The following is an 18,689-nucleotide window of genomic DNA, read 5'->3' on the forward strand; positions in this document are numbered from 1 at the left end:
CCATCTATGGATCCACCCTGCCCATCTGCTCCCTTTCGCCCCAACCTAACAATCACCTCGGCTCAGGTTTCGGTTCACGTGTACCGCACTTCCACAAGCTCGACCTCCCTACGTATGATGGTCCGGTCGATCCTCGGAGTTGGCTCCATAGGTGCGAGCAATTTTTTCGTTCACAGTGCACGGCCGAAGCTGACAAGGTCTGGACTGCAACGTACCACCTCACCAATGACACTCAGTTCTTGTACTTACAACTCGAGCGCGATTTCGGCATGCCGACATGGGAGCAGCTCAAGGAAGCTTGCATGTTCGGTTTGGGCCGTCACTCCGCACGAAATCCTTTGAGCGAGTTAGCACATTTGCCATTCACTTCCTCGATTGTCGACTAGACCAGCAAGTTTCTAGCGCTCATGTGGCGCAACAACGAGCCGTGAACACCGTCCCAACAATGGTTTCTGTACACAGCAGGGTGGCCGATGGTTATGCGACCATCTAACCTCAACACCGCAACCTCCTTCGTCAAGGCCTATGATCAGAGACATTTCCCTCCAACAATGTCACCACACTAGCCTTCTGGTCCTAGCGGGCTCTTGTGCCCCTGCTATCTTCCTGCGATAAACACAACTATAATACCTTCCCCACCAGCGCCACTAACATGTTTTGTCATCAACCACTCCAAAGCCAACCCCACCACGATAGGTTCAGTGCCTCACTACTACCGAGTTAGCAGAACGTCATCGCCAAGGCCTTCAACTGCAACGAGATTTATGTTCGGGGCCACCGGTGTGTGCGGCTCTTCTTCATCAAGGCTGATAACTATGATCGATAGCTCCACATATGGTAGCACCCAAGGCAAGTGACAACCTATAGCTTGCGGACAAGCTACTTTTTAAGGGACAGATGTTATGTGGACCAGCCCATCAAACTTGGAGTCTTATCCCTTGAGTAGAGTCCTAGTTGATTAAGCATCTTTGTTAGGAAAGAGTCCAGTCAATTTAGAGATTGTATTAGAGTTTGAATAGATTTCTGGCTTGTTGGCCAAGTCTTGTCTATTATATAAAGGCGCCGACCCTGTCAATAAGAGCAGAGAAGAACATTGTCGTTTACTTTTATCTACTTTACAGTAATTAAGGTTAGGTCAATAGTAGTTTTTTCAGATCTTCACCGAGCGGTGTCTCCTTGAATATGGCAGCGCCGTCAGAGGAAAGCCTAGACTTTCTTTGGGTCAGATCCGAGCAATCGGGTCGATCCTTATGTCGTCGGCTGAAGCGGCCACTGTCACACACAGCTTTTCCGCATAGAGCACGAAGCTCCGAAGATCGGCCGGTATGGAGATCGAGCCTTGAGGCCTGGGCAATTTGAGCGTCTGGTAGGTGTAGTGAGCTACCGCCATGAACTTTACAAGCATCGGGAGCCCGAGGATGTCGTTGTAAGAGAAGTTGAGTTTGGCAATGTCGAAAACGATGCTTCCCGGCCGGTAGTTATCTTTGGTGCCGAAGGTGACCATCAAGGACACGTGCCTGAGCGGCACCTTGACCCCTGGAGTGACGCCACTAAACGACTTCGTCGGCCGCAGGCACCCTGGGGGCACTTGCATCTTTTCGAAGATGTTAAGGGAGAAGATGTTGAGGCCCACGCCTCCATCCACCAACATGTTGGTTACCTTCATGTTGCAAATCATCGAGGGACCACCGATGGAAGTTGTCCCACCCCATCATGCTCCTAGGGTGGTCATCACGGTTGAATGCGATCGAGATGTCTAAGCATTTGAGCTGTCAGGACGCGCCGATACTTGGGAGTGTGGTGTTTACTTCTCGGGCCAATACATTGAGCTGGTGACGCGTCCTGGGTGCGGAAGCACCTCAATGGATGCACGCCACGGTCTTGCACCCCCAGGGAGTCGAGGTCGTCATCTCAATTGCGGCGGGCACTTTTGACTGTGAACTGGTGGTGGGCGACGTCTACCAAACCTGCAATCTCCCAGAGCCAAACGCCCATGGGGGATTCCTCTACCACGGTAAATGGAGGGCGTTGAAGGAGAACATGGATGGTTAATTGCTACCTCCTAGACCGTTCCTTTGGCGGTCACCCTACGGCGAGAAGTCAACTGGGCTTCCCCGATGCACTAGGGTGGTCATCCATGCCGAGAGGACCCTTGCGCGCTGGTGATGACTGGCCTCGCTGACGTTGCCGCCGAGATTCGTGCAAGAACATGGCTGAGGTAATCGGGTTCAAAGAAACTGAAGTCATACCCCCTACCTGGCGTGCTAGATGTCGACGCGTGATGGTCGACATCAGGGATTAAGGTTAATCCCCTTTTTGTTGTTCAACCAAGGCATAACACACTTCAGCAATATTCACGACAAAGACACAAGATTTTTACCTAGGTTAAAGCCACCGCGAGGTGTAACAGTCTACGTCCTGCTCTTGTTCTTGATCTGTGTACAAGAGTGGCTACAAACTAGTGCTCGCAATAGCTCTCTTGCTCTTCTCCTAGTTCTAACCTTCAGTTGAGTTTGTCTCTAGAGCTAGCTTTCCCAAGAATCTAACAAAAAAAGATCCATCCTCTTGCTACGGCCTTGGTCCTCTCCTAATATAGCCCTGGAGGGCACCACATTGGCCTACACCATTCAGTTGCTACACTAAATCTCTCGAGGTACAAAACGGCACCTTCCCAAGCGGACCCGTTAGGCGGTCATGATGAAACAGGCAACAGGCTGAGTCGGTTCGCATCGACTCAACCATCGAGAGCTCAGCGCAACCCACGGGATGGTGGCACAAAGCTGAAGCGGACGTGTCGCTCATAGTGGTGCTAAAGTCAAAAGGAGGGGTGCCCGTCACATCCATTGATAAGCTTCAAGTGCTATCGCCTCGGGACGAGACAAACCGTCAAACTATAGACTTGTGATGGATGCCTACGATGTGTAGGCCATCATAGGTGTGCATGCGTGCATTCATCGCGTCGGTCAACCTTTGGAACTCAAAAAGAGCTGCGCAAGCCTTGCATTGAATGCCCCGCTAGAGTTGAGCTGCTGCTCGAGGGCGTTGAAGATGCTCGGGGTGGGCCCTGTGCGCCTCCTCCTGAATGATGTTGTCGGAATTTTCATGTTTGGGGGTAGCGCCTTGCCCACATTGGTCGAGGGAATTATGCTCGAGTGTATCCCGAGCACGCCCTTAAAGCTTTTCCTTCCTAACCTAGATCTTGGTCTTGACGTTCTCATTGGCCTGACTTCACAAAGATGCACTGCTTGGTTCGGTGGTGCCTGCTTCGGGGCATTATTGCAGGCACAGTGTACCATGTCCCCCGTGAAGCTGACAATATCACTTTCCTAACTTAATGACTCTACAATGATATGGGAATTTGAAATATCACAGGTCCTGTTCATTTGGGAACCAAAAGGTACATTGTGTAAACTACATTCATATTCGATAAAGACATCCAGAACAACACATATGCACACAACAAGCGTATAGGGTCTGCAGGGTGTGTGCCTAACGTATGGGAATATATAATAACTATCAAAAACCATCCACGCAAAAAAAGAACTATCAAAAACCACTTGACTTAAGATGACATAGTTTAGAATTTATAGGATGTACGCTGTTTCTGTATAATATATGTCACAAAGAAGTCAGTTCTCCCCATTCACGCTAATCAAACAGACAGCTCCAGTAAAGGCAACCTTGAGCACACTACTGCTCCCCTACCACAATAGCTAAAGCACGAAGGGACAAACCAAATACGAGAAGGGACACCTTCCTGGAGAGGTTTCAGGTCCTCCATGTCCTGTTCTTCAACAATTATTTTGGAAAAATTCGGAATAAGAGCTAGTATGTCTGAACAAGAATCCAAGCCCCTCACAAGAGCCAATAACCCCACAGAGAAACCGAGAATTCAGAATCAAAGCTAATATCTCTGAACCAAAAATTGGAGCACCAAGTCCACAGAAACCAAGAACCCTCTACAGTATCGCAAATTATGACTTCATTAGACAGATGAACCTAGTGAATTAGGCACTTTATATGAATAAACTAATGATTCAGATTAGCCAAAGGCAGAAAAGCGATATGTAAAGACGGAAAGAGGCATGTACGCATCGAGAAATGGGGATTACCTTCTTAGAGGCCTTTGAGAAAGCGTGTCTGCTCTCTAAGGCGCTGCCCTTTTCTCCTCGGGAAGAAATCATGCCTCGAAATGTTCTCCTTGAACCAATGTCCAGTGACGCTTGGATCTCTTGGTTCACATGTTAACTGGTTCAGTACATTTGCTTCAGTATCACAGTGAATAAGCTGGCTAGAACCTCTGCAGGAAATTAGCACATCGCCTTTGTCAGAGAGAATCATGTAACTTCTCATTGAGGATGTGCCACCATTGACAAGTTAATGGAATGCCTTAGCGCCCACATCTCATTGTTGTAATCATGCAGCGACCAAATGCTCACTGTATCACTTGTGCCATTGTACAAGCTGAAGCCAAGCTGACTGCCCATCTCAAACAAGCGAGTATTTTCTTGGGCGGCAGTCGGAGATTGAATGGATCTGAATGACTCGGCCACCGTATCGAAAACAACCACTTTGTCATGACGGCATGACTCTGGCACCCAGTGAAGACAGCTGTTGAGCATAACTGTTGGCCGATGGCACAGGCTTGGAGTGGGATCGTTGATGCCATGGAGCAACGCTATCTTCAGATTGTCGGGTTCCTCAGGCAGCTGGACGGGTCTGGGCTCCATTGGTGAGCCGACGGTGAGGATGTAGTACTTGGGATTGCACATGGGGAGTCTTCCCTTGGAAAACAGAGTACGGTACTCCACGCCCCTGTCGGCGGTGGGCGACGAGTACAACCCTGCAACGACTCCTCCGGTGAGCTGAGGGAGCGGGATCGATTGCCGGGTGGCAGGGTTGCAAATGGTGTGGCGGCCATTGCCGTAGGACACCAACAAGAGGCCATCCAAGGAAGCGCAGAGCCAGTTCGAGTAGCAATCGAAAGTGAGGACAGATCTGAGGTTGTTGGCGGCGGCAAGAACATCCACAGACTCGAGGCCAGATTTGTCGTGTAAGCTTTTCAGGGGGTTCGAATACAGACCGACGAGAGGAAGCTTGCGGCCGAAGGAAGAGATGAACTGGTGCGTGGAGGTGCGGCTGCACCAGGAGCGGCACGCCGCACGGAACCGGAAGAGCGACTTGGCCGGAAGCCGGACGAGGATCTCCCCCACGATCAGATCGTCGGGGAGGGTGACGCCGGGAGAGGAGAGGTGGCGGCGCACCGATCTTGTGTCTGCGGTGGTCCTCTCCATGGTACTCCGCAGGGGCGGCGCCGCCTGTGGCCGTCTCCCCGGCCGGCGGCGAACTCGGGAGGAGCAGCAGCGGCACCAGCCGCGCATGGGCGGGAGCGGCGCCGGCGCCGGCCCTGCGGGCATCCGGCGGGTCAGCTCAGAGCGATGGAGGCCTACGTGCGCAGGGGCAGCAGCGGCGTCGGGCGCGAGCAGCAGCCGCGTCGGCCATGCGGGCATGCTTCTGGTCAGCCCGGAGCTCGAAGTGGTGGAGGCCGAGGTGCGCATGGGCAGTAACCGCGCCGGGCCGGCGCGGGCACGAGCAGCAGCCGCGCCGGGCCGGCGCGGGCACGAGCAGCAGCCGCGCCGGCCGCGCACGGGCGCGAGCTGCGGCGGCGCCGGCCATGCGGGCTTGTTGCGGGTCAGCTCGAAGCTCGGAACGGTGGAGGGCATGGGGAGGCGGCTCGGCGAGGGAGGGGCGGCGCTAGCGAGGGACAGACGGCGCCGGGAGGGAGGGGCAGCTCCAGGAGGACACGGCAGAGGCGGCCCCTGTGCCCAGGGCTGTTTTTTTATTTTTTGATTGAAGAAGGGCGGTAGTTTTTGGTAAAAGAAAATTTGTAACGACGTCCAGCATGAACAGTTATGCCACATCATCATTTATGGGCCCTACCTGTCATAATCATCATCAAATGAGCCAAATCCGGCAACTAGTGTTTTTTGCAAAAAATTAGCCTCGGAATTAATGATTTTGGCACAAAACTGTAGAAGTGTGGTTCCTGCAACCCTAGACTTCAACGTCGATGTTTTCTGCAATTCACTCCCTGAGATCTATTGAAACAAAATACATTACTGAATTGTGTTTGTCTCCAATATAGTTACAGTGAAACAATTGGAAGCACTCATCTGATGGGAAATAAGCTAAGCTTGCAAGGCATGAGATGTATTTATAATGAATATAAATAAAATAATAATGAAGTAGCACTAAGACCTTTGTAGTATTTTACATCTTGGGAAAAGCTTATCTGAACACAAGGCACATCTGGTACTTGCAAATGGCACTACCTCATTGTAAAATGCAACAATTAGGCATAAACCAATCAGCATGGACAAAAATCTAAAGATACTTAGTGTTATTGGATTCAACACATATACTTTTTCCTTGCATGTAACGATGGTTTTTCCTTGCATTTATAGCAGGAGAAGGCCAACCGGCGATCCCCACGATCACAGGTAATGATGGTTTTTTCCTTGCATGCAGCAGGGACTCGTCAAGTCGGGCAGTTGCCGAGGCAGCATGGGGAAGCGGAGACGCACACGTCAAATCAATCGCCATGCGTCGACCAAAGCCGCAGGCTGTTGGGGCCCGCGGCGCTCCGCACTTGCCCTTTGGCTTCATCTCGAAGCCAAGTTCGAGCGCGCCTTGGGCCCGGAGGCTACTGTCGGCGTTCTGGGAACAGGGGTCCTCAGACTTGCCTGCCTGCGGCCCATGGGGTGGCTCCACTAGCGGCCCCGTACGATCAGCTCAACCACTTCCTGCTGGGCGTGTCGACAACCATGGCAAACCTCGTCATCCGGTTCACCGGGCCCAAGAGATGGATTGGATCCAAGGAACTAGACAAGCCTTTGCTCCACCTGAAAAGGCTCCTTATTTCCGACCTGCCTTCCAACTGGGACATCTCATGGACGCGCCCCTTCTTGATGGACGCGCCGTCACTTGAGGTCCTGCACATCCACGTGGCTCACTCGGAGGAGGCTCCAGAGTCGTTCGGGATCATATGGTCAACGGCCGGCCATGAGATATGCCACCCTCACATGAAGGAGCTGGTCTTGATCGGATTTACGCTCACGTGACGCCAAATGGAACATCTGAAGTACCTCGTGAGCACCTGCACATCCTTGCAACGCCTTGTTCTTCTCAATGGTGGCAATGTTCGATACAACGGACTCTGGGATTGGGACATGGTCGGGCTCGGACAGCAAGAATGCCAGTGGAGGGATCATGATAAAAGGGCGTTGAGAAGGATGATTAAAGTCTGGGCCTAGGCCTCTCGTTCAACTCATCATGGCATGATAGATCTTTGTATGATCTTGATTATTCTTAACTTCTTATGTACTACTATAAACACAGTTGTTGTCTAAGCCTAGCTAGAGGGCTTCAGTGATTTATGGAAAGTACGCCCATGTGTAAAACATGTTTCATCCAACTGTGCATTATCCAATTCTCTAAGACTAATGGATCTTGTATATGTCCTTACATGCTTCATGAGGTTGTATTGTTTGACTATTGTTCAAATATAATCAAATGGCCTGGATGGGCTTCCTTCGGGTGAGCCGAGCAGCCAAGCAGCCTATACAATGTCACCAAGCATGTGTATCTTCATTCTTCAAACCCCTCTTATTCCTGTGAGTATATAGGTTTAAGCCATAATGCAATGATCAGAATCATATGGTTTAGGCCCACGGATGAATACATGTGTACAATAATTATCAAATGACAAATCAGGTTAAAAACCTAACATAAGAAGATAAAAACCTCTATTGGCCTGAACAATAATAACAACAACTGCAGCCAAAGTTACCCAATCTTCACTCATAGAGCGCAAAATGAACATAGTAAATTAATAATAAAATGGAAATGTCTAGGGCACATCTAGATGTGTCCTAGTTATTGCACATCTAAGTGGTTCAATGAAGCATAGAAAGAAAAAGAAAAGAAAACAGAAAATACCCACACGAATCTCCGCGTAAGATCAATAACATAGGATTTAGATGTGCAATACTTATGGCACGTCTAGATGTGCTTTAGCAAATATTAAAAAGGAATATAGTAACAAAATTAGGTTTTAAATTGCAATAAAAATTCTCAGCAGTAACCATTAGGGCTGCAAACGAGTCGAGCTCGAGCGAGTTGGAGTTGGTTCAGCTCAACTCATATGAAAATTTGAGCGAGCTCAAACTAAGTGAAGCTCATGATCGAGCTGTAGAACATGACTCGTGCTCAGCTTGTATGATCTCGAGTCGATCTCGAGCTAGTTTCGAGCTAAATGAGATGGTAAAAATTATAAATCTATGGATGGAAAACAAAAAAATTAAGGTGAATATGCTGGGAACCTTTGGCAAAATATAGGATATTTAACACATAGTCGACCACGTGCCATAATTAGGCCTAAATCTTCTCTGCACTTAATTAAGTTTCCATGTTCGTTGGTAAATAAAATGAAGAAAAATTATGGACAACATATATGGTAATAATTTATATTATTTTCATTTAATATATGGAATGCTCATTTAACATAATGATATTCTGTCGAGCTAGCGAGCTAAAACCGAGCGAGCCAACATTGGCTCAAGATCGGCTCGTTTCTCGGTCGAGCTACATAAAATGTTCAAATTCAGCTTGTTTCTTTTCGAGTTGATCTCGAGTCGAGTCAAAAGACGAGTCGATCTCGAGCGGCTCATGAGCCTCGAGCTTTTCTTGCAGCCCTAGTAACCATAGCCGATGAAAACTAATACTTGACCTTTCTTCAAGAAAATGTTGCTAGAATGAACACGCAAAGAAACATAAAATGACAACTGGATAATGGCTAGCATGGGCGAACGTCTGACTAAGCCCGCAGTGAACCTTGATCCTGCTCATTGGACTCAGTTACGCAGAGATGAAGCAATGATGGGTACGAATTAGACCCGCCTAATACATATACAAGTATGTGTCTTTTCATTATGCCACCGGTGGAAGGTTCTCCACCTGAAAATTAATTGCAAAAGCCCCAAAGGCAGATTACAACATGTAGGTACAAGGAGAGACAGGGCGGAGCCAGGATTTGGACATGAGGGGGGCGAAAAGCTAAAACCATTATTAGTATAATTGTTCTTCTCTAATTCGTTTTGATTCATCTGAAGTTCCGTCTACCATATACATAACATTATTAGTATAATTGTTCTTCTCTAATTCGTTTCTGAACTTTTCGAGAAAGAAACTTAAGAATTTCTTTTTGCACGATATGTAGGTATAGTTTGCATAGACAACATCATTTATTTGCTATAATAAGGCAACAACTTCAATGGTTCGAGAAAATAAATAAGCCAACAGCTTCAGCAGTTCAAGAAGATTACTTTGATTTGTAGATTGTGGAGATTCATCGTTATCTCTATAAGCACAATCTTCAAATGTTAACACCTCATGAAATCATCAAGAAAAGAAATTGTTACTTTTTACTAAAGTATATTATATATGTTGTCATTCTCAAAATAGAATAATCTTTCGTACTTGATGGAATTAATTGTACTTTAAGCTTCAGTTGCTTGTACAACCATATTTGCAGCTGTTTGTACAATTGTTCTCCAAAATATAAAATGATAATGTATGGATATTCTCTGAGGCAAGGTTGATAAGTACCTTCCAGAATATAAAAGGGTTGTGCTTGTTCGTTCTTATTAACAGGGAGTTCCCAAATTTGTTGGAGCTTACTGGGTCACTCTCATAAGTTGTGCTTCCAATTCTACATTGTTCTGCGACTTCCATCGACGCCACAACCTCTTGATCAGCGATATTGTTATTTGCAATAGGTTCCTCCTCATATGGATTTACATTTTCAACACCAGTAATGTTGGAGGTTGAAGTCGAAGAAATTGGCTTGAAAAAAGAATTTATCCCCTTAATTGTTGGTGCCTTTTGTTTCATCTTTGACTACTATAGCAAAAAAACTTGATTAATAGATTAATGACCTTAATTACACATAATACCAATTGACCAAACTAAGATTGTATAATTCAAAACAGAAATCTTAATACCTTCTTCCTCTATCTGATCTCTCGATGTTTAGCCGTGCTCTGATCTGTATGTAGCCTACATTTGACACCGGAGAGGACACTGTAAATCAACCGATGGCGTCGTCATGATGAGCGGGTAGCGGCAATGGTAGACACAGATAGGCACGAGCGGCGACCGGCGGCGGCGCTGGCAGCGGAAAAAAGACGCCCTAGGGCAGAACATACATGTACGCACGTTCAGATAATCGATGAAAAGAGTAGTTTTTTTTGTTTAGGAAAGTCAAAAGAGTAGCTAGCCAGGCCACCACGTACATGCCTACGTGGGCCATTGGGCTTTGGCTTCCGATAATTTGTGTAGCCAGTTCAATTAATAATTTGTATGCGGGCTAACCATGCAATTAGCTCCGGCCAATTAGCACACATAGTATAGTACCTGTTACAAATCATTGAGGGGGGCGAGCGATTGGCAGGGGTCTAGCCCCTGCTCGCCCCTCCCTGTCTCCGCCCCTGAGGAGAGACACGCGCAGAGGAGGGGGCGGTAGAGATGAACGACCACCTCACGCTAAGCATCAGCAATAGTGTGTTGTCTGGAAGCAGTATTGTCCTCTAGGTGGATGCATATCATCAAGGAAAAGACGTTTAATGACAACATTGGATGTGGGGAGGGCAAAAAAACACCATTGTGATGTTTATAGATGTGCTGGCAACATAAGATGATGAACATGGACACGGCAAAATGAGGGATCCCATGGGGGATGGGGGTGTCATGGAGGCGCCAGACATCAAGATCGTCCAGCAAACTAACACCAAGGCGGCTCCGAAAATCTTGGGTGATGTTCCAACGAAAGATGATGTAGCTGGAAGTTTCAACGGAGCAGAGAAGAGCTCGCGGGATGTGGACAAGACGATCGTCTTCTTGAGGAGGTTCATGCGCTAGGGGATGTGGTTCTGGATGAAAAAAGAACATACGTGGAGGATACACCATGGGCAACTCTTTCTGCTGCAATCCAAAAGCAAAGCCGGACGTAGGGAATGTGCTAGGGGATGCAGCCTTGTACATTAAAGAGTATAAATATGACAAAACTTTCTGTATTATTCTTCCCATGGACAACTCTCAACTAGGCTAGCTTTACTTTTGCTGCATGGTTTTGTGGGGTAATTGTTTGTATAACACTTAACAACATGACAAAATCACTTCAACCACAACGTAAAAACACTTAAAACAGAATATAATAGCAGGATAACTACACCATATGCGACAGGCTAGGAGTCGAGGTGAGGGTTTGGGAAACATGGGTCGAGCATCAAGGGGAGGGAAACAACCTGCGACAAGCCGCCTTGCCATGTCTATCACTCGAAGCTGGAAGACTACCCACTGGAATAGACGAGTGGCACCACGCTACGGCTGGAGAGGTTGGGAGACGGGGGTTAGCCAGCGTTAGGAGAGCAGTTATCATGTCTATCTGATGGAGGCACGCTGCTCATGTCCATGTCCTCAAATAGCCGAGCAGAGGTAGGGATTCCGAACTCGGGTTGGTGAAGAAGGAAACATGGTAAGCTAGGGTGAGCCAGGTGACGTGCCTACCAAAGTGTAGACAAGTGGTGTTCGATGGTGTGCAGTACCAGAAAGGAAATGAGAAGCTTTGTTGATAATAGTTACAGGTTTCGGCGGCAGTGTGGCCGGCCCGAGAGTAGGAGGACCACAAATGCGAAAATTGCACTAGTAATCAATATACTATCTTATATTAGGTCCAAAATATCGTAAATTGCTTTTGGAGGCTGAGCTCTATGGAGGTCTCCAAATACAAAATTCAAAATTCGTGAAAATTCATATTTTTACATTTCAAAAAAATTCTTAGTTAAAGATCCCTCTTATTAACTGGTTAAAAGAATTAGTAGATTTGTTCTGACCAAAATGCGAATGGGCGCAAGGGTTATGAACTTATAAATTTAATCATGCTGCTACTGCCTGATGGGCATGTTGCATGTTATAATAGTTAGATTTCTACGTTAACTTAATGTGCAACTTTTCATTGGAGAAAATGGTATGAGTTCTCGAATACACCAAGTTAAACCAAGTGCATTCTAGATGAGCATATGAAATGACCAGATTGTATACACACACAAAAGAATCGGCAATATTTTATTCTTGATTATTACAATAACGATGTTGCTCTCAATACAAGTACAAAGCATACAAATGATGTCAACTTATTACTGAATCCAACTTGCAAGAACATTTGTTATACACTCAAAGTTTCTAGAGACATGCTTTCCCAGTAGTACACTGCAAACCATTATTAACATATTTCTTATAGTGTATGAATTAGAAATTTGTACCCATGATATTTTTTTTTGCGGGGAAGTACCCATGATATTTAATCATACTAAAGTACGTATGAACACACCCATACATGCAAATATGTGTTTTTATGTATATAATTTGTGCAATGTTAAAAGGAGTTCCTTACATCGTAAAATTTAAATTTAGTAGAAGTAAAAAAAATATTGGCATATTACAATTTTGTAACAAGACACACTATAACTACTCTATAAAAACATCAGTATGTGGTTAACTATGATATATAAGCAATAGAAAAATTATGCTCAGTAACTATATTATGATATTTTTTTGTTACAATAATCTAGTCTGGTACAATTAAATTAAATAAGCATAAAATTTTAGCATACAAATATTTATTTTACTTTTCCCCCATACAAAAATTGCTTGGATCATTTCTAAGACAAAAATATTTATTTTCCTTTGCAGCCAATGGAGTCGCACCGACACACTCGAGATAATTCAAAAAAGTAAAAAATAAATTATTTTTTCTTTGTTGTCGAGTTAGTGATCGAGTCATTCAGATCGATGCGCTCTCCAACCTCTGCCTGAAAAACACAAGATTATTTGATATTGATTGTCAACATGACATCATCTTGCAGGATGATAGAATTAAAACCATGAATATTTGGTTGGTGCAAAACTACTCAAATGAGATATGGGCACTAGAGCATTACATCGAGTTGTCAATGGTAACACATCCATGATAAGTTACATGGTTCTGTCAAAAAGGGAGATGTGATGCTTTCGTGTAGCGAGTCTACCCATATCATTCACAGTGACAACGAAGACAATATGCTCAAGGAGTTGACATGCGAATCAAAGCATCTCATCATCACTGAATATGCCTCACCTTATTTCAGAAAGAAAAAGGACAGCGCTCGAGACAGCAGACACACTTTCTTAAAGGGCTATAAGAAACTAATCCACATATTCTTGTTGCGTGCATGCCTCGTTAGTCAGTCTTTATATCTTCTAGTGGTGTCATGGGAAAATACCAAAGCAGTCATTATAGATATGCAACCAATGACCGCTCTGCTGAAATTGGTGTCATATAAAGTTTCATAAATTGTGTCATGTGAGTAAAGAAAGCAGCCATCATAAATGCAGATGGAGGGAGATGTAATTGCAGTATCAAAGGTTTCAGATAGCTGCTCATGGTAATGAATCGTGCAATTATTTTGTAGGAAAATAGTGTAAGTACATCAAAACCAATCTAAAATTCTTTTGTTTCCAAAGGGATTCTAATAGAATGGGGGTAAAATTTTCACTTCCATGCTCGTATGTCTGCCTAACCTATGCAATCTTTTCTATATAATAATCAAATCTAGTCTGCATGACTCACTTGATTTTTGATAAATGAAATACTTGTTTGCTTAAAATACATGGTTGTAGAAAAGCGAGTTATTTGTTAATGATGCAAAAGCATGGATGGTAGCTACGCGATATATATTTTATGTGTGGTTTTGTGATCTCTAATTATTTGTTATGCCTAATCCTTTTTTTAGAAAAGGAGGATGACCCCCGGCCTCTGCATCTGGGCGATGCATACGACCACTTTATTAATTATTCTCACAAGACCTTACAAAGTCATACAACAGTAAGACTAAAGCCGCCGTCTAAGCAACAAATGTCGCTACACCTATCCAGTTGATGAAGGGGTGCAGATAGCCTGGGCCTAATACCAAACAGACATCGCAGCCAAGCCTAACATCTAGGACCTGAGACCCCAACCTAGCCACTTGCCGGGTCTGGGGCACACACTGGTCCGGCGTGCTCTCAGAGGCCGCCGCCGCCAACTGCCACCGCTCCATCTTCAGAACTGTACTGATGCATCAACCTTGCTCGGTCTAGCTATCGTCGATGCCACCACGGCGCCCAACGGCACCTCCTCCCTCACTAGTAGAAAACAGGGCTTTGGTTCGGCCAGAAAGGAGCATTAATCCCGGTTGTATTACAAACCGGGACTAATGTAGTCCCGGTTCGAGCGGCTAGGGCACCGTACAAGCATTAGTCCTGGTTGGTGCCACGAACCGGGACTAAAGGGTGCGATGCCCATTAGTACCGGTTCGTGGCACCAACCGGTACTAAAGGTTAGACCTTTAGTCCCGGTTCGAGCCACCAACCAGTACTAATGGGGTTTGAGGCATTAGTGCCGGTTCATGGCACGAACCAGTACTAAAGGTCCCATTTTCAAACTCTACCCCCCGGATCGCCTTTTCAGTTTTGTAAAAAGCAAAAGAAAATGATAAAAACTTCAAAAATTAAAATCCTGCCTACGGCCTGTTTGGAAATTTTTAGAATCCTCAAATTCTAAAAGGGAAAAAAAGTTATGCTCAAATTTCTGTTTTTTTGAATTTTTGTTAAATCTGGTCAAACTATGGTCAAACTACTTATTCAAGAAGTATTAGTGTTACTAAATAATTATTCAATAATAATAGTGTTAATAAATAATTATTTTAGTTTTTTTGAATTTTGGTTAAATCTGGTCAAACAATGGTCAAACTAATTATTCAAGAAATATTAGTGTTACTAAATAATTATTTCAGTTTTTTTGAATTTTGGTCAAATCTGGTCAAACTGTGGTCAAACTACTTATTCAAGAAATATTATTGTTACTAAATAATTATTGTTTTTTTTAGAACAATAGTTTCAAACTCAAACAGTGAAATGTGTGACTTCATGCTCAAGCTAAATTCCTGAGGGTTAATAGGATTGACATCCTACTATTGTCAGGAAAACAACAAGTGCAGACTTGGAAACGAGGGAGAATAGAACCCGGAAGTTAAGCGTGCTCAGGCTGGAGTAGTGAGAGGATGGGTGACCGTCCGGGAAGTTAGATGATTTGAAATGATGAGGGGTGGTTAGAGATTAGAGGTTAAATTGAGCAGTGATGAGGGGTGATTAGAGATTAGAGGTTAAAATAATTCAGAAATTTGAAAATAAAAAAAAATTCAAAAAAAAATCATAAAATTTCCTTTAGTACCGGTTGGTGTTACCAACCGGGCTAAAGGTGGACCTCCAGGCAGCGGCCACGTGGAGGGCCTTTAGTCCCGGTTCGTGTAAGAACGACCCTTTAGTCCCGGTTCCAGAACCGGGACTAAAGGCCCTTATGAACCGGGACTTTCTTACACGAACCGGGACTAAAGGCCCTTTTTCTACTAGTGCCTGCGCGCCAACAGCTGAGCACGTCGCGGTCGCCAGTGATACACCTCAACGCCATGCTGCCATGTACCACCAGCCGACACAGCTTGAAGTCCTTGAAAGATTTGTCGTGCGTAGCACCTGCCGACCAGGCATGACAAAGCGTAGCACCTGTCGGTCAGGCATGACTTGACATCTCCACCGAAGCTCCGTGCAAGACGAAGCCGCTCCACCTCCTGCCTCTGACTTCCAGCGCTGCTCCACAAACGATGCTCCCAAGAAAGAAACAACACCGCAGTGCCGCCATCGTCCGATCTGGAACACCAGATCCTAGGGTTTCCCCCAGAGCAGCACGAGTGGGTCGACAGCAGTTACACGACGATGCCTTTCATCTAGGTAACGGCGTAGAACGCCGCCACCGCCTGCCATCGGCTCGGTTTTCACCGGCAACCATGTCTCCCCAACTCGCAGCCGGGACTAGATGATGGATCTCAAGATCCGATCACCAAGCTTCTGGCCGGCCACCACCGACGAAGAAGATGACCACCACCATTGGCTACACTGGCCAGATCAGATCTGCCATGGGTGCCGCCAAGCAGTCCACCAAGCCCTCGACGCCGCCGCCGATCTAAAGCCAGATGACATGCCGCCGAAGACCGCGTCGCGCCGCCGCCCGATCCAGGCCAGCCGCCGCAGCCGCCGTCTGGCCCGAGGCAGGGCCGACCGCCGCCGCCGTCGAAGCCAACGCCGTCGCTTCTAGATCGGCCGCACCTCCATGCATGTTGAGGCCTCGCCACCCCTAAGACGCAGGAGGGAGGAAGAGCCCCCGCCGCCGTCGTCGGCCTCCGGGCGCAAGCCGGCGGCGTCCTCCGGCGGCGGCGGGAGGAGGGGAGGAAGATTGGCTAGGCCCCGGCGGCGGCTAGGGTTGGGGAGCCACCCGAGTCGCCCGAGCGGGGGGCGACGCGGGGGATCCTACCTTGTAACTTCATTCCGGTTCTTGTTCTAGCATGGGCTCTATTATAATGAGCAGGGGAAGAATGCGTTCATAAGCGTCCTATTCTCTTTAGACAAGAAAGAAATCTCTTTAGACAAGAAAGAAAACGCTATGCTCTGAACTTGTTTGAATGTAATTGGAAGACCTACTTATGTGGGGTTTAACCTAGTAACGGAAATCATAGCCTGGGATCCTTTGATCGGTGAAGGATTTTATCAAGAACATATGAACAATTAAACTTGATAATATTTCCACTCATCCGGTCGGTCTTAGTTTCAGACTATTATTTTTGTTGACAGTTAGTTTCGATTTTGTTTTAGTTCCATCAACCAGCTTGATGGTTTACTTTAAACCTTATATGGTTTATTTTAACAGAACATATGTTGCAAAGAGTTGGTAATTGCAAACAATAAGAAAATGAGCCCACGGCATGGCGAATCACATGCAAATGCTTTCGTCATGGTTTACTGTCGAAGTCACAACACCATAGTGGACGCCCGACCAGATAGATAACACATGCAACCTTCAAAAGCCAGCGGTCACAAGGGTAGTATGAATTCTAACCAGATTGTGCAGGAAGAAGACAAAACTGTCAAGGGCTCACACTCATCTCACCTTAAGACTTGGCCAGCCAGGCAAATGGACAATTTTTAGCTTCAGCATAGTGCAGGAAGCTTTCAGCAAAGAATAGCAGGGTGATACCTATCCTGCGTATAAGTTCGAGACAGCAGAAGTTCAGACTGGAACAAGATCCAATTTTGATCTAGTTAATATATCATGAACTCTGAAATTAAATGTTCTCATCCACCAACAACCTGCGCCGAACAAAATCCAAGGGTTTGAAGAATGAAGACACACCACAAATGGGCTGCTTGGCTGACCTAACACGAAAGGAAGCCCATCCCACTCCAACAGACAATGTTTGAACTTTGAACAATATTGATTTGACTCCTGAGTCCTGATTCCCCGATGTAAGTACTATGTAGTAGCAAAGTACTCCCTCTGTTGTATAATACTTGTCGTGGTTTTAGATCAAATTTTAACTAAAACTACGATAAGTATTTTGGAGTGGAGGGAGTAACAATTAGTAGTACACTGCAGTAAGATCTCACAAATTTTACAAGCAATGCTCAGATTGGACCTGGCTTTCTTTTCCGATTCAAATTTACCAGTCTAGAAAAATAATAAATAGGTAAGAGTCAGCAATTATGAAACTAATCACTCTACATATTAGCAACTCAAAGCAAGCCTTGGAGTGCTAACAACATGATATGTAATGCACTAGTAGAATCTGCACGAGTTACAATATGGTCAGCAAAAATATAAGATGCCTCAGAAATAGATTTAGTAGGACAACAACTTAGAATCTTAACAAACTAGTGAGAAGTCAAGTAGAAAATATTGGTCATGGGCAGCTTAAACGAAGATATCAGCCATGGATAGCTTAATCAAAACAAAAATCAACAGTGGAGCTGCATGAATAGTAAGTACTCTAGTAGTAGTAATGAACGACTAACTTGTGTGCATCATTACCCCTATCTACCTACAAACAAATCATTTCAGTGAATTATGGTATTATCTACCCCATGGGAAAGGGAAATCCTCTTCCTATCTAAAAGGAAAAAAGGAAAGAAAATATAATGTGTCTAGCTCTATTAAGCTGCATATATAGAGTTATAGACTGAAACAACAATGGAACACCATGCAGATTGTTTACCCCCTGTAAATGCAGCGGTTACTCTGCCATGTTCTATTACTAAATTGAAAACCTTCCTAATCAAGCGAATGAGAGAGTAATAGTTTCAAATGCAGAATAACAGCACGACATCAATATTTGACATCAAAAGATACCAATTTAAAGGAAATAAAAATAGTTTGGCATAGATAAGACACTTGTACAATCTAAATGGAAACACAAGGAGTTTGACATCTCTTAGAATCACACAGCATAGGGGCGAACAAGGTGACATCAATAATGACCAATTAGAGGGTACCTTACAGATTCTCTATTCTTAACCAGCATTGTTCAAAGCCACAAAACGCATTACAAGTTCAGGACACAAACAGATAGGACTCGGGTGTACTACACCCAAGTTAGTAAAAAAGTTGAAAAAATTTCAGATTTTTTGGACAATGTTTGATCACATTTTTTCAATCTTTTGCTAAACTC

The 18,689-nt window shown here is 45.3% G+C and overlaps 1 protein-coding gene across 1 annotated transcript; it reads right to left on the reverse strand.

The window, feature by feature from the left end:
- Positions 1-4,175: 4,175 nt before the first annotated feature.
- On the reverse strand, positions 4,176-5,913 carry LOC123163371 (F-box protein At1g30790-like). The gene is made up of 2 exons (XM_044580973.1): positions 4,440-5,913; positions 4,176-4,300 (listed from the first exon to the last, which is right to left on the reverse strand). Exons 1-2 carry the CDS (start codon positions 5,721-5,723, stop codon positions 4,292-4,294), a joined length of 1,293 nt encoding a protein of 430 aa, XP_044436908.1. The 5' UTR covers positions 5,724-5,913; the 3' UTR covers positions 4,176-4,291.
- Between the last annotated feature and the right edge of the window lie 12,776 nt (positions 5,914-18,689).

The sequence above is a fragment of the Triticum aestivum genome, chromosome 1D (assembly GCF_018294505.1).
Source record: "Triticum aestivum cultivar Chinese Spring chromosome 1D, IWGSC CS RefSeq v2.1, whole genome shotgun sequence".
NCBI lineage: Eukaryota > Viridiplantae > Streptophyta > Magnoliopsida > Poales > Poaceae > Triticum > Triticum aestivum.

What these genes read in the sequence shown, in the direction of transcription:
- LOC123163371 (XM_044580973.1), bottom strand. Translation starts at nt 5,723, where the DNA reads ATGCCCTCCACCGTTCCGAGCTTCGAGCTGACCCGCAACAAGCCCGCA.